Raw genomic sequence first — 12751 nt, 5'->3', positions numbered from 1 at the left:
AGAGCCATCGATTGGTCAATATTTCAAAGCAACAGGGGAATCACCAAGTAACCTGCTCTTAACAATAGCCCAACTAATGCAATTAAACCGGAGACTTCTTAAACGGTTCAAATGGTTCCCATATCAATCCACTTGCTGTTGGAAGTGAATCCGATACTCTGAAACAGTAAAGATAAATAAACTGGTAATAAACTGCAGAGCCATTGGCATTCCGGTGTGGCTGTTACGCAGATAGGATATATAACGAGTTCAACTGACTTTTCATTTGTGTACATTGGTGGAAATTACCATTGACTATTTACACAACAAAGAAGCTCCCACAAAGCATGTAGGCTACATGAGTCCTTTTTGAGATTTAGTCCATGTATTCGATTACACTTCCTGTTGTTTCTCGCATCCCCAATATCGATTTGTGAACTCCTGAAAACAATCCTCTGACCTGCGCATGATCATATTTTGGTTCAGAGAGGAACGGAGAGTAGTGTCTGATAACAGACGGACTGTCGTCAATGTGTTAGTGAGATGTGGAGAACACTTCCTACAGTTAAATACCATTTTAATCATTTTAAATATTAAAACAACATTCAACGATGGGATACACTACCCATCACGGATGGCGCCGTTCTCACGGACGAAAAAATATGTATATGTAAGTTGTGTGCGGAAAACGCCGTCTGGTATATCTGGGTTAATCAGGTAAGATTACGATGCAGTAAATCCGGTTACTCTTGACTTTCCCAGAAACATTCATTTGCGCATTCCTTCCTTTCCAGAACGATCATTCGTTATGCTGCCAAAATAATAAGGCAATCATTCCAGGAAATGCACACCTGGATTTCAGAGGAGGAAATAACCGCATATTACTCATAGGTAACTCAAACAGTTTTTTTCTCCAAAGGTGTGGTACTTCTCGTCCCTAATCACTGGGGGACCACTTGCTTCCATTGATTTGGGCTCACTCCGTTGTATACCTAGTCGTTTGAATTGTCCAAGGCCGGGCTGATTGAGCCAGAAACACCCATGGTGCGATGCTTCTCGCTGGTTTATGGGTAACGGAGGAAACAGCGTCACTTCCCCAGAAGTACTAGCCTGGGTCTACCAGACTCTCGTACTTCATTTCATTTGCACAGAGAATCTGGACCTACTCAATTGACAAACGTTAACTCACTTGAAGGCGGGTGTCTGTTGAAGTTGCAAAACTATTGGATCTGCCCAGATCTTTCTCATTGGGTGAGAAAATAAGTATAAATGTGTTTGTTTGCATTACATCTCTTTAATATCTGATCAGAAGTGCTTCTAGTATTAGGAAATTGTACATTTTCAAATCAATTGGTCTAGACGAAAAGATATATGTTTCGCTTTTTAAGCTTTTTAAGCCCAAAAGCATTGATTAGACAAAGATTTATTAGATGGGCCTACCTAACCCTGCGTTCACACCAAAAGATGCAAAAAGTTGACGCGCGTCGTGATCCCATTCAAAGTGAATGTAGAGACGCGTTGCTGCTTTACTGCCGATGCATTTGCTGCCGAGAAAACGGGCAGCAAAACTTGATTTGACGCGCGTCAAAATCTGATTTGCGGCGCGGCATGCCCGTGCCCGCTGACGGGCACGGGCGGAGGGCGCGTTCACGTATTTTGCGGCGCGTCAAATGCTGCTCGAGTTGAAATATTTCAACTTTTGACGCGCGTCAAAAGTTTGACGCGCCGCAAAACTTGATTTGACGCGCCGCAAAACTCAGGCGTCAACGCGTTCGGGCAGCAAATGCATCTTTTGGTGTGAACGCAGGGTTGGAACACACAAGACCGGAAACCATAGCAATGCCGGTAAACAAACCCAGAGAAGCCCAATCCCTATGAGAGCTCCCCACGCTACGGCCATCCGGAGGCGACAGAGCTGTTGGCCGTGATATTATATATACAATTATAATATAGTATATAATATATTATATACTATTATATATAGAGCTCCGGGAGTCGCAAACTGCAACAATCACTTTCTCCTCCATTCCGCGGTTCACCCGGACTGCACTGCACTGAGTTTGACGGCTGAACGCGGATTGGCTGTTACGTTACACATGTCACTCAGTTATCACGCTGTTGAACACTGATTGGCTGTCATCACGACAAAAACTTGTCATCGGTTTTCTCCCGCGAAAAACTCGCCCTTATACGCGTCTCTACGTTCACTTTGTATGGGATCTTGTCGCCCCGTCGCGTTTGGTGTGAACGCACAATGCGATTCTTCCTCGGCGGCGACATGTTTGCTGCGTTCTGAACCAAATCAAAGCAGCGTGTGTGTGACGTCACGACGCATTTGCCGCGACCGGAACCGATAAGCGGAATCGTTAAGCAGGCTTGCTAACGATTCCAAGGAATCGGTTGACTCGGAACCGGTTCTGAACAAGAACCGGTTCTCGATTCCCATCCCTAGTCCTTTTTGAGATTTAGTCCATGTATTCGATTACACTTCCTGTTGTTTCTCGCATCCCCAATACCGATTTGTGAACTCCTGAAAACAATCCTCTGACCTGCGCATGATCATATTTTGGTTCAGAGAGGAACGGAGAGTAGTGTCTGATAACAGACGGACTGTCGTCAATGTGTTAGTGAGATGTGGAGAACACTTCCTACAGTTAAATACCATTTTAATCATTTTAAATATTAAAACAACATTCAACGATGGGATACACTACCCATCACGGATGGCGCCGTTCTCACGGACGAAAAAATATGTATATGTAAGTTGTGTGCGGAAAACACCGTCTGGTATATCTGGGTTAATCAGGTAAGATTACGATGCAGTAAATCCGGTTACTCTTGACTTTCCCAGAAACATTCATTTGCGCATTCCATCCTTTCCAGAACTATCATTCGTTATGCTGCCAAAATAATAAGGCAATCATTCCAGGAAATGCACACCTGGGGCCGTATTCACAAAGCATTTTATCTTACCGCTAGGAGTGCTCCTAACTCGCGCTAAAACATTTTACGTAGGAGTTTTTTCTTAAAAGTTATTCACAAAGCCGCTGAGACCTACTCTTACTAAGGATAAATCACAAAGAGTGAACTAAGAGTGACGCGCCGTTGCTATGGATTACGTCAATTCTCGTGCACGAGTTTAGAAGCGGTCAGTTCGGTGATTGGTTGTTCAGACGAGCCCACTGAATCACCGAAAAACAAGGAAATAGCCTAGGCTAGAAATGAATTCCGAAATGAAGTAGTTATAGTGCAGTTAGCAGAATACACGCATGATGACAATTTTGTGCAGACCACGATAATGACGTTGTAGCCTGCACGTTCAAGAGAGAGAGAAAGCAAACAATAAAAATACGTAAAATCTAAAAGAAAATAAATGTTACGAACTACCCAAGTGTTGACTGATTTGTGCCAAGGTGTTTACCTAAAATGTGTTTTCAAAGTGATCCCTAAATGCCAGTCCACTCTGTTCCACACGGCCAAATTCCTTGTAATGTTGATCGCCATCATCATCATCATCATCATCATCATCATCATCATCGTCTGGCTGTGGAATGTTCCTCCGCTTGCAAAGGTTGTGCAGTGATTACTGTGCTTGCCCTCTCTGGGGTGAGGCGTATTTCGCCGTGGAGGACATGAAACCGACGTTTCATCTGCCCAATTCCTCTCTCCACAACATTTCGGGTATGTTTGTGTGCTCGCAAAGAGCCAATACGATGTGTTTTACGCATAGGACTAAGCGTAATCTGCGTAATCACTTACATGTTACACTTTAACTGTGCTCCCGGTTGTGGATTGAGGTAGGGTGTGTCTAGAGCCACGTCTTGCATGGATAGTCAGTAGTCACTGTCACCCAGCAAGTGACACCAACTCCTACATCTCAAAAAGCTGCCTCAGACCGCTCACCATTAAAATGCGCGAATCATGGGTAGCTGAAGATCCAGGCCACTTTGCAACAACATCCAGTAGGCTATGTTAAAATTTGCATCAAAAACAACCTGCGTGTTGATGGAATGCACTTTCTTCCTATTGACGAACACGTCCTCGTCTTTTGATGGCGCAATTATTTTTATTTTTTATAAGTTATATATATATTTTTATAACTTATATTTTTTATAACATTTTATTTCGGGACTAATCGGATTATTCCTGTTAGTCGGGGATGTTATTGCATCGCGCATTAACTCCACAATAAGTTGAATACCCTAACATTTCGTCTCGCAGGCATTTTAAGATTCTTTGTGAATAGGTCTTACTGAGTTAGGAGTCCTCTTGAGGACTTTTAAGCTCTCCTAGACTTAGGTGCTACTTTTAGTCCTAAAATACTTTGTGAATTGCTCTTAGTGAAAAAAGTTAGGAGTCCTAAATTTAAGAGTGACACGCCCATTATTTTTAGGAGTTACTCCTAAATTCGCCAGTTAGGACCTACTTTTAGCCCTAAGATCCTTTGTGAATACGGCCCCTGGATTTCAGAGGAGGAAATAACCGCATATTACTCATAGGTAACTCAAACAGTTTTTTTCCCCAAAGGTGTGGTACTTCTCGTCCCTAATCACTGGGGGACCACTTGCTTCCATTGATTTGGGCTCACTCCGTTGTATACCTAGTCGTTTGAATTGTCCAAGGCCGGGCTGATTGAGCCAGAAACACCCATGGTGCGATGCTTCTCGCTGGTTTATGGGTAACGGAGGAAACAGCGTCACTTCCCCAGAAGTACTAGCCTGGTCCTACCAGACTCTCGTACTTCATTTCATTTGCACAGAGAATCTGGACCTACTCAATTGACAAACGTTAACTCACTTGAAGGCGGGTGTCTGTTGAAGTTGCAAAACTATTGGATCTGCCCAGTGGCACTATGGATGTGCCATAACCAATCGCTAACGTTTGGCCGGGAATCATGTTGCGCGCAGGCTGTAAACAAACCAAACACCGTGCGTGAAGATGTCCGTCGACGAGAGCTGACTTTAACGTCATCGTTCTCAGCCACTCCCTCTGTACGCTGATTGGACCGCCAATAATCTGGCTTCCACGAAACCCATGCATATGAAGCAGACCCAGACCTAGTACTGAAGTGAAATGAAAATTGAGCGGAAGTAGGTAGGTGGGCGGTGCCAGGCTACAGAAGTACGAGTCTTCTTCGAGACTACGGGGCTTTACCCGAGGAAGGGCTCCACCGCCAGGGCAGTGGGCCGCCGAAGGCCCCCGATGAGCGGCCGTGGCTCCGGGCCGTCCAGGGCCCCCACGGTGACGGACCCATTCTGCTGGTCGCTCCAGTAAAGCTGCCGGTGGATCCAATCGACAGCCAGGGCCGACACCGACCCCTGACCTCTCAGGACCAGGACGGGGGTCCACGGGGAGGTGTCCATGGAGACCCTGAAATAACAAACGGCACAAGCATGGAACTAAAATGATAAACGGACCCACCACTTATTTTTTTCGTTTTATAGCACACATATGTTTATGTACTTTCTGGAATTTGCGATAAAATAAATCCCTGTGATTGTTACAATAGTACTCTCGGAATCACGAATACAATTTGAGATTATTTTATTTTAAATAAAGCCCCTCATGAGTTCTATATAAAACTTTACCATTATGTTCTTAAGTATCAATAATAATAATAATAATGTTGGAGCTATGCAGCTCTTAGATTTAATTGTAAAACATTTATTTAGTTTGTTTGCTTAATATAAAATAATTCACAAATCGCCACTACAAATAATACTAATAATAAATATAGCTGCGAGCAGCAATGTGGGGGTCAAGCAGAATAGGACTCAAACTAATTTTGCTGGACAGGTGTAATCGGTTTGGTGGCAACATGATGACCGTCTCAGTTAGTTCACCTACAATGAAAGCCATCGGCAAATGGTTATCACAATGAAAATACATTGAAGTTGCTTTCTTAGGGCCAGAATAGACTTGCTGCTAACAACGCCCCCCTAGGCGGTGATGATGCCCAAATATTTGGGCATCATCAGTATAGGGTCAAGGTCACCAAATTGTTTGGGTGTCCCCAGAATGATGTCATGAGTCTATGCACCAAGTTTGAACAGATGATATGTTAAAGAGTTGCTGAGAACAGGCATACTTCTTCTTTTGCCTGCGTTTGGTCCGAAGATCATAAATGGCAAGTTTCATAATGATTGGACAGAATTTGTGGCCTGTGGATATGTACGATTTTGACAACTCTCAACATGGCGGCCAAATTCTGATGTGTCCATGAGAAATAATTCATTGGCTATATGAAGAGGTCTGACAGGATCACGAGACATTGACAATAAGTTTGAAATATACTTGTGTGAATAGAGAGAAGTATAAACACATCTTCATTAATTACAGCACCCCCTAGAGGTCAAAGGTCACCAAATTTGACAGTCCTTAATCAGTGTGCCAAATTTCACAACTATTCACCAAGGCGTCTCGCTACAACCGAAACGTTGGAACCGGTTCCCTACTGGAACCGAGTTTCGGTGCTCAACCCTACTCCTGACGAGCTGGCTGTCAGATTTTCCCTATTCAGTCTTCTTGATATAGTAATGCTAAATAGAAAGATCAGGATCGCAGCTTTAATCCAAAACGCATGACAGGGTCACAGTTGGATGGTTCTGAAACTAGATGTCGGTGGGCCTTCAAACAGTAACTCTCTTTTTACAGCACCCCCTAGAGGTCAAAGGTCACCAAATTTGACAGTCCTTAATCAGTGTGCCAAATTTCACAACTATTCACCAAGGCGTTCTGCTGGCTGCCATGGACTCCTATGGCAGGATAATAATAGGAAAACGTAGAATATCGATGGTTGTCTCGCAGCTTCGCTGGTTGACCCCCAATAATAATGATTATGCATTACTTTTATAGGGCTTTCCATACAACTCTTTACTTGGATTGAACATAGCAGTCAGGCTACTGCTTCTTTATTTTGAGCCGAAGAAAAAAAAAAAAAAATCAAATGTAAAGAAAATAAATATTGCGCTAATCGCGCGATAAAAAAATTAACGCCTTTAAAATTGGTTTGCGTTAACGCCGTTAATAACGAGTTTAACTGACAGCACTAATTAATATTTTTTTTTTATCTTTAAATCACATTATTATATTAATTAATGTGTTTTTTCTGACATGTTTTAATTTCTTGTTTGTGTCGATTGTTTTGACACCAGCTAAGATGCCTGCCAACTTCCAAATTTGGCAGTTGGTTGCGAGCATCCAGACTAGAGGACCTGAAAAGGAACTCACCCTCTATGTTAATGTGAATGTGAATATTCATTTTATTTTGGATGAAAGAATGGCGTGACGCTCACCGGAATATGGATCCCTTTGCTTGCGGTGCCCAGTAGAGCGTGTTCGTAGCAACACAGGTTGCCATGGCGCCGGGGCTAGTTGTACGCATGGTCCGGTCTCTGTTCATGGAAAGCCAACCGGACCATAATTCAGTTGACTTCACTCGCTGCATTGGGTTTCTTGAACAGAATCTATCTTTGTGTTTGCATAAGAGTCTGTGGTGCATTCGATGGCCCATCACAATACACCTGTGGATTACGTTATTTTCAAAATAAGCCAATATTTGTCCTTCGGATTAACAAGAGGCGTTGCTCACAATGACGACCACTCATTCAAATATTTACAGTCTGCAAATACAAATAAAGTGGTGTATCCTGGAGGACAATGGTGTCCATATCGTTTGTACTCAAACAAACGTTGTTTGTGGCGTAGAGAATGCCGTGTCTCAGTGACGCCGCAGCAAGGGAAGGGAGGGTGAAAGGGGTCTCGGACAGCTGTCGCATACCTGTCCGCCCTGCCGCTGACCGTGATCGACCGGACGTCCTCGGAGGTGCTTAAGAGGAGCTGGGCCGTGACACCTGGGCAAAAGAAGAGTGGATGATAAGTGGGTCGCGTTACATGGCGTATTCATGATGCGAGTGACAGTGCCGCACGCACACACACACACATTTCAAAATTGACCCATTTCATTAATAATAATAATAATAATAATAATACATTTAATTTAGAGGCGCCTTTCAAGACACCCAAGGTCACCTTACAGAGCATATAGTCATCATTCAAAACTATGTAAAACAGACTAGGAATAAAAGGAAAACAGAGGTTAAACATGAAAAATAATAATAATTAATAACACTCAAAGACGCCTAAAGTGAAGGGGGGACCTCACTAACCACCACCAATATGTAGCACCCAGTTGGGTGATGCACGGCAGCCAATTGGCGCCAGAACGCTCACTACACACCAGCTTGAGGTGGAGAGTTAGGGATGAGGTGGAGAGTGAGGGAAAAGAACATTTAAACACTATACCATATTTAAACACTGTCGATCACATTTAAGCAATATCGACCACATGTAAACACTATCGACCACATGTAAACACTATCGACCATATTTAAACACTACGGACCACACGTAAACACTATGGACCACATGTAAACACTATCGACCACATGTAAACACATTAGTTATATATATAAGTTGCTACCGCTCCACCTGCACTATGTCCCCTTTTCACTACAGTCATCACAAGTCTTTAAAGAAAAGTCACCATGGGTAACCTTTATGAAATGACACAACAAAGTTGAATGTGTTGCATAACACACATTTCTATGTGATGCTTAACTTTTTGGGTGTAATCTTAAAGTAATCTTTTGATTACATGAAGACTTTGCCAGTAAGTGATCCAATCTGTTTCTCATCATCACCTGCATTTCCTCATACTACGAAGAAACATCTATGAATAGAAGATATCTACACGTTCCCCACTACTGACACACAACCTGACCGAGCGTGTAAATAAACAAACATTGAACAAAAGAAAAGTGAAGGCAGATTGGCTGTGTTCTCTTCGTTAGTGTAAGTGGTGGAAACCATCCCACCCCATAATCAGTGTCAAGCTTCATATATTTAAGTCTGAACTTTCCCTCTCAATTCGCCCATTGTGGGTATTGTTTAACCCTGAGAAAGCCTCATACCATATTGCACTTTAAGGATAGGAGCCCTACTGTGTGCGTCTCTCAAGCCATTGCATTGTTGTTGACACACACACACACACACACACACACACACACACACACACACACACACACACACACACACACACACACACACACAAACCTTAAGAGGACAAAATCGAACATTGTTTATATTTTTCGAACATTTATCTAAATGACAGAGCCTAAATAGAGAGAACTTTGGACATGGTGTTTTATACTTCCTCTGTATGAACCTGTATGGATTGTATGCATGTGCCTTAGCATTTGGAAACGCTGTCTTAGTGTGCAGACATATTCTTTGTTTTTAGTCACACTTCGATAAGAGATTCGTTTTTTACTCAGATCTTTTCAGCCTGAGGCAGTAAAACTGTACAACTTCACCTGGGACTGGCCGGATCTGGGTCAGATTGGGGGAAGAGAATACGCTGTTCATGCTACATTTTCCATGAATAATGTCACATACAACAGTTTATTCGTTTTGCACTTATATAGCTCCAGCGTACATTTAAAATAGGTAAAAAAATACATTTTCGATACAGACGTTTATTCTATTCCATTGTCATTTCCTTTCTCATTATTAGTAACAATATTGTTTTTCTTTGTGTGGGCTGCGGTGAGGCCTTCGTTTCTCCTCGAGATGAACAGAGCACCCACCTTCCTCTCTAGCATCCGACATCCTGTCGCGGTTTGTTTGTCAAGTAGCAGGACGTTTAGCAGAGAGTTACTGTTTGAAGGCCCACCAACATCTAGTTTCAGAACTATCCAACTGTGACCCTGTCGTGCGTTTTGGATTAAAGCTGAGATCCTGATCTTTCTATTTAGCATTACTATATCAAGAAGACTGAATAGGGAAAATCGGTATTTATTAGTAACTTATACACTTATTGATAATAGTGTAAACACACTCGAGCCTGGGGTATTGATGTAGTGATGTATTACAATTACAATTAGGGAATTTAGCAGACGCTTTTATCCAAAGCGTCTTACATCAGTTAATACACACATTGACACGACGACGGCAGAGTCAACCATGCAAGGCGACAGCCAGCTCGTCAGGAGCAGTTAGGGTTAAGTCTCTTGCTCAGGGCCATATCAACACTCAGCTAGGAGGAGCTGGGGATCAAACTACCAACCTTTCGGTTACAAGACAACTGCTCTACCTCCTGAGCTTAGCGGACCCCGTGGGTCACCCTTTTGCACATTGAACGCAAGTCTAGCACAACGGCAGCGGAAGTGGTTCTGTTTCGGCCAGTAATCTATTGCCATAATCTATTGCCAGAAGATTGAACCCAAAAAGATGAATAAACTCTTAATAGAGGTCTAGAGTTGAATAAATAGGCTGAGATGAATCCACCGGCCCCTGCTTACAGCCTCCCTTTGCAAACATACTCGTAACTTGTTCTTTCCCTTGGGAAGTGGTTTTCCGAGTGAGTGTGCGGATGATGGCTTGTTCAAGCAGCCGTGTCTGATTGGACTCTGGGGCTGGGGAAAACACTTGCGGAGAGTTCTCCTGCATGGCAACATGGAGCAACAGCGTCATGCGACGTTATCTTCAAACTTCTACAATAAAACAGCTTTCCAAACCCCCACCCTGCGTCCTGAGTCTGAAGGAGCCCAGTAAAAGTCCCCTAGGTGGAGTGAGGCAATGGTCTTTGCTACAGCGGTGTATACAATATATATATTAGAGCTGTCAAGCGATTAAAATATTTAATCGTGATTAATCGCATTAATGTCATTGTTAACTCACGATTAATCGCGTTTAATCGCAAATTATTTTTCTATGCTAAATATCCCTTGATTTTTTTGTCCCATAATTCTTCTCATTTTAATTATCTTATCAACATGGTGAAGTGCATCGGCTTGCCTTGTGCAAATGATTTTTTATTGATAACAATCAATGATAATTGATAATTGATGATAAGAATCAAAACAGGACGATACAAAAAAAGAGCCTATAGTGCAATTAAACGACTGCTTTGAACAAATATCATTTGAACATAGCAGTCAGGCTACTGCTTCTATGTTTTGAGCCAAAGGAAAAAAAAAAAAATATATATATATATATCTTTTTTTAAATAAAACAATTGCGTTAATCGCGCAATATTTTTTTTAACACCGTTAAAATTGGTTTGCGTTAACGCCGTTAATAACGCGTTTAACTGACAGCTCTAATATATATATATATATGTAATGTTTGTTTGGTTGGTTTTGTCCTATACCCAGTGTAGCCCTCAGCTTACCGTTGGCTCTGCACTGCCCGGCTCCTGGGCCCAGCTGGTAGCCGGTGTTGCACCCACACCCCGATCCGCCAACCCGGGTGGAGACACACAGCTGGTCACACAGGTCGTGCTCCAGGCACGGCTCTATTTCTGGAGGACCGACGGAAGGACAACATGGAAATAAGTGACACAACAAAATAGAATGGCATCCAATAGTAAATTAATGAATGCGTTGCCTCTTGATGTGATGTTATTGATTATCCAGGCTCAAGGCCTTTGTGGCTTAAGCAGGGAGTTAGCAGTCAACTTTGATTGGTTGGAACTGGTTTAAACAACTGGACAACTGCAATAAAACTCATCGTATAACTCGATCGTCATCTTCTAGATATTTTTCAGTTTTTCAGCATCCCCCCCCCCCCCCACAAGCATGTGGTTGTATAGGTATAAACATCAACCCATGTTCCATGGAGAGGCCAGCATAACGTTGCACTTGCTTTCAAAGCGCAACATAATCTTGCACCTTCCTATCTTTCTAACCTCCTGACACAGCCTCCTACCCAGACCTTGACCAGGGTCGACCAACGCACCCCCCCCCTTCCATTTCCTCTTCCCATGTATCTTTTACCGCTGTTGTGTTGTTTGGTTTTGTTTCCTCTATAGTGTGTTTAACAAATGTTCAGTGTCTGTTTTATTGTCCCTGTTTTATGTCTAATGTTATTTTATTACCATTTTGTTTTACCTTTACTGTACAGTGTCCTTGGGTGACATGAAAGGCGCTTGAAATAAAATGCATTAGTATTATTATTATTGTGATAATCTGTCAATTTGTTCTTTTTTTGACCATATCCTTAATTTTACCTTTCAGTTCAGCTATCTTTGTGTCACGGTTTGCAATCCCTCATTTAAATCTCCCTCTCAAATATGTCCTGTGTGATTCAAATACATTTTGACTAGTATTTTTTTTGAACTTATTTACAGTTCCTTTTTTTTTACAGGACCCGACTGCTCCCTCACCTTCACACTGGTTGTCCCGCAGCAACCTCATCCCGCTGGGGCAAGCACACATGAAGCCCATGGGCAGGTCCAAGCACTGGTGGGAGCAGCCGCCGTTGGCCACCGCACACTCGTCTTGATCTGCAGGATGAAAAAACACCGGACGTACTGTGTAACTAAAAAGATAAAAATCAGAGCGAGATTAGATATCGTGAGAATCGCCCTCGCTTCAGGACTTGAGTCTATGTTTCATTCCTAATGCTCTTTAAATAAATTCAAAACACTCCCTTATTTACTGAACGTCAAGGGTTCATTAAGGGGGTTCTTTTTGGCAGCTGAGGACCAATTAAGGAACCCAAAATTTGACTGAGGGCCGCCAAAGGAAAAAAAAGGGAAAAAAAAGAAAAGAATCCCATTTGTAATCATTTTAATGACCGGGTTGCATCTCTACAGCTACATGTATTGGTCTGCATCCAGTATAAACACATTTTAAATAACAAATTAGGCAAAACCTGGCACAACTTGAGAAAACCTTAAGAAACATTGTAACTAACACACAATCCCTAG

The 12751-nt window shown here is 42.5% G+C and overlaps 1 protein-coding gene across 2 annotated transcripts in view; it reads right to left on the bottom strand.

Annotated features, from left to right (window-relative positions):
• LOC130393107 (low-density lipoprotein receptor-related protein 8-like) overlaps nucleotides 1–12751 on the bottom strand; it is a 30448-nt gene that overhangs the window by 8933 nt on the left and 8764 nt on the right. For both annotated transcript variants that reach the window (XM_056603695.1, XM_056603696.1), the window contains exons 4-8: nucleotides 12206–12325; nucleotides 11213–11341; nucleotides 7760–7832; nucleotides 7275–7373; nucleotides 5134–5349 (exon numbers count right to left, since the gene is read on the bottom strand). In XM_056603695.1, the coding sequence (XP_056459670.1) occupies nucleotides 5134–5349; nucleotides 7275–7373; nucleotides 7760–7832; nucleotides 11213–11341; nucleotides 12206–12325 (637 nt within the window). The remainder of the gene's footprint in view (nucleotides 1–5133; nucleotides 5350–7274; nucleotides 7374–7759; nucleotides 7833–11212; nucleotides 11342–12205; nucleotides 12326–12751) is intronic.

Source organism: Gadus chalcogrammus, chromosome 12 (genome assembly GCF_026213295.1).
Source record: "Gadus chalcogrammus isolate NIFS_2021 chromosome 12, NIFS_Gcha_1.0, whole genome shotgun sequence".
Taxonomy (NCBI): domain Eukaryota; kingdom Metazoa; phylum Chordata; class Actinopteri; order Gadiformes; family Gadidae; genus Gadus; species Gadus chalcogrammus.
This window is presented reverse-complemented; position numbering and strand designations above follow the sequence as displayed.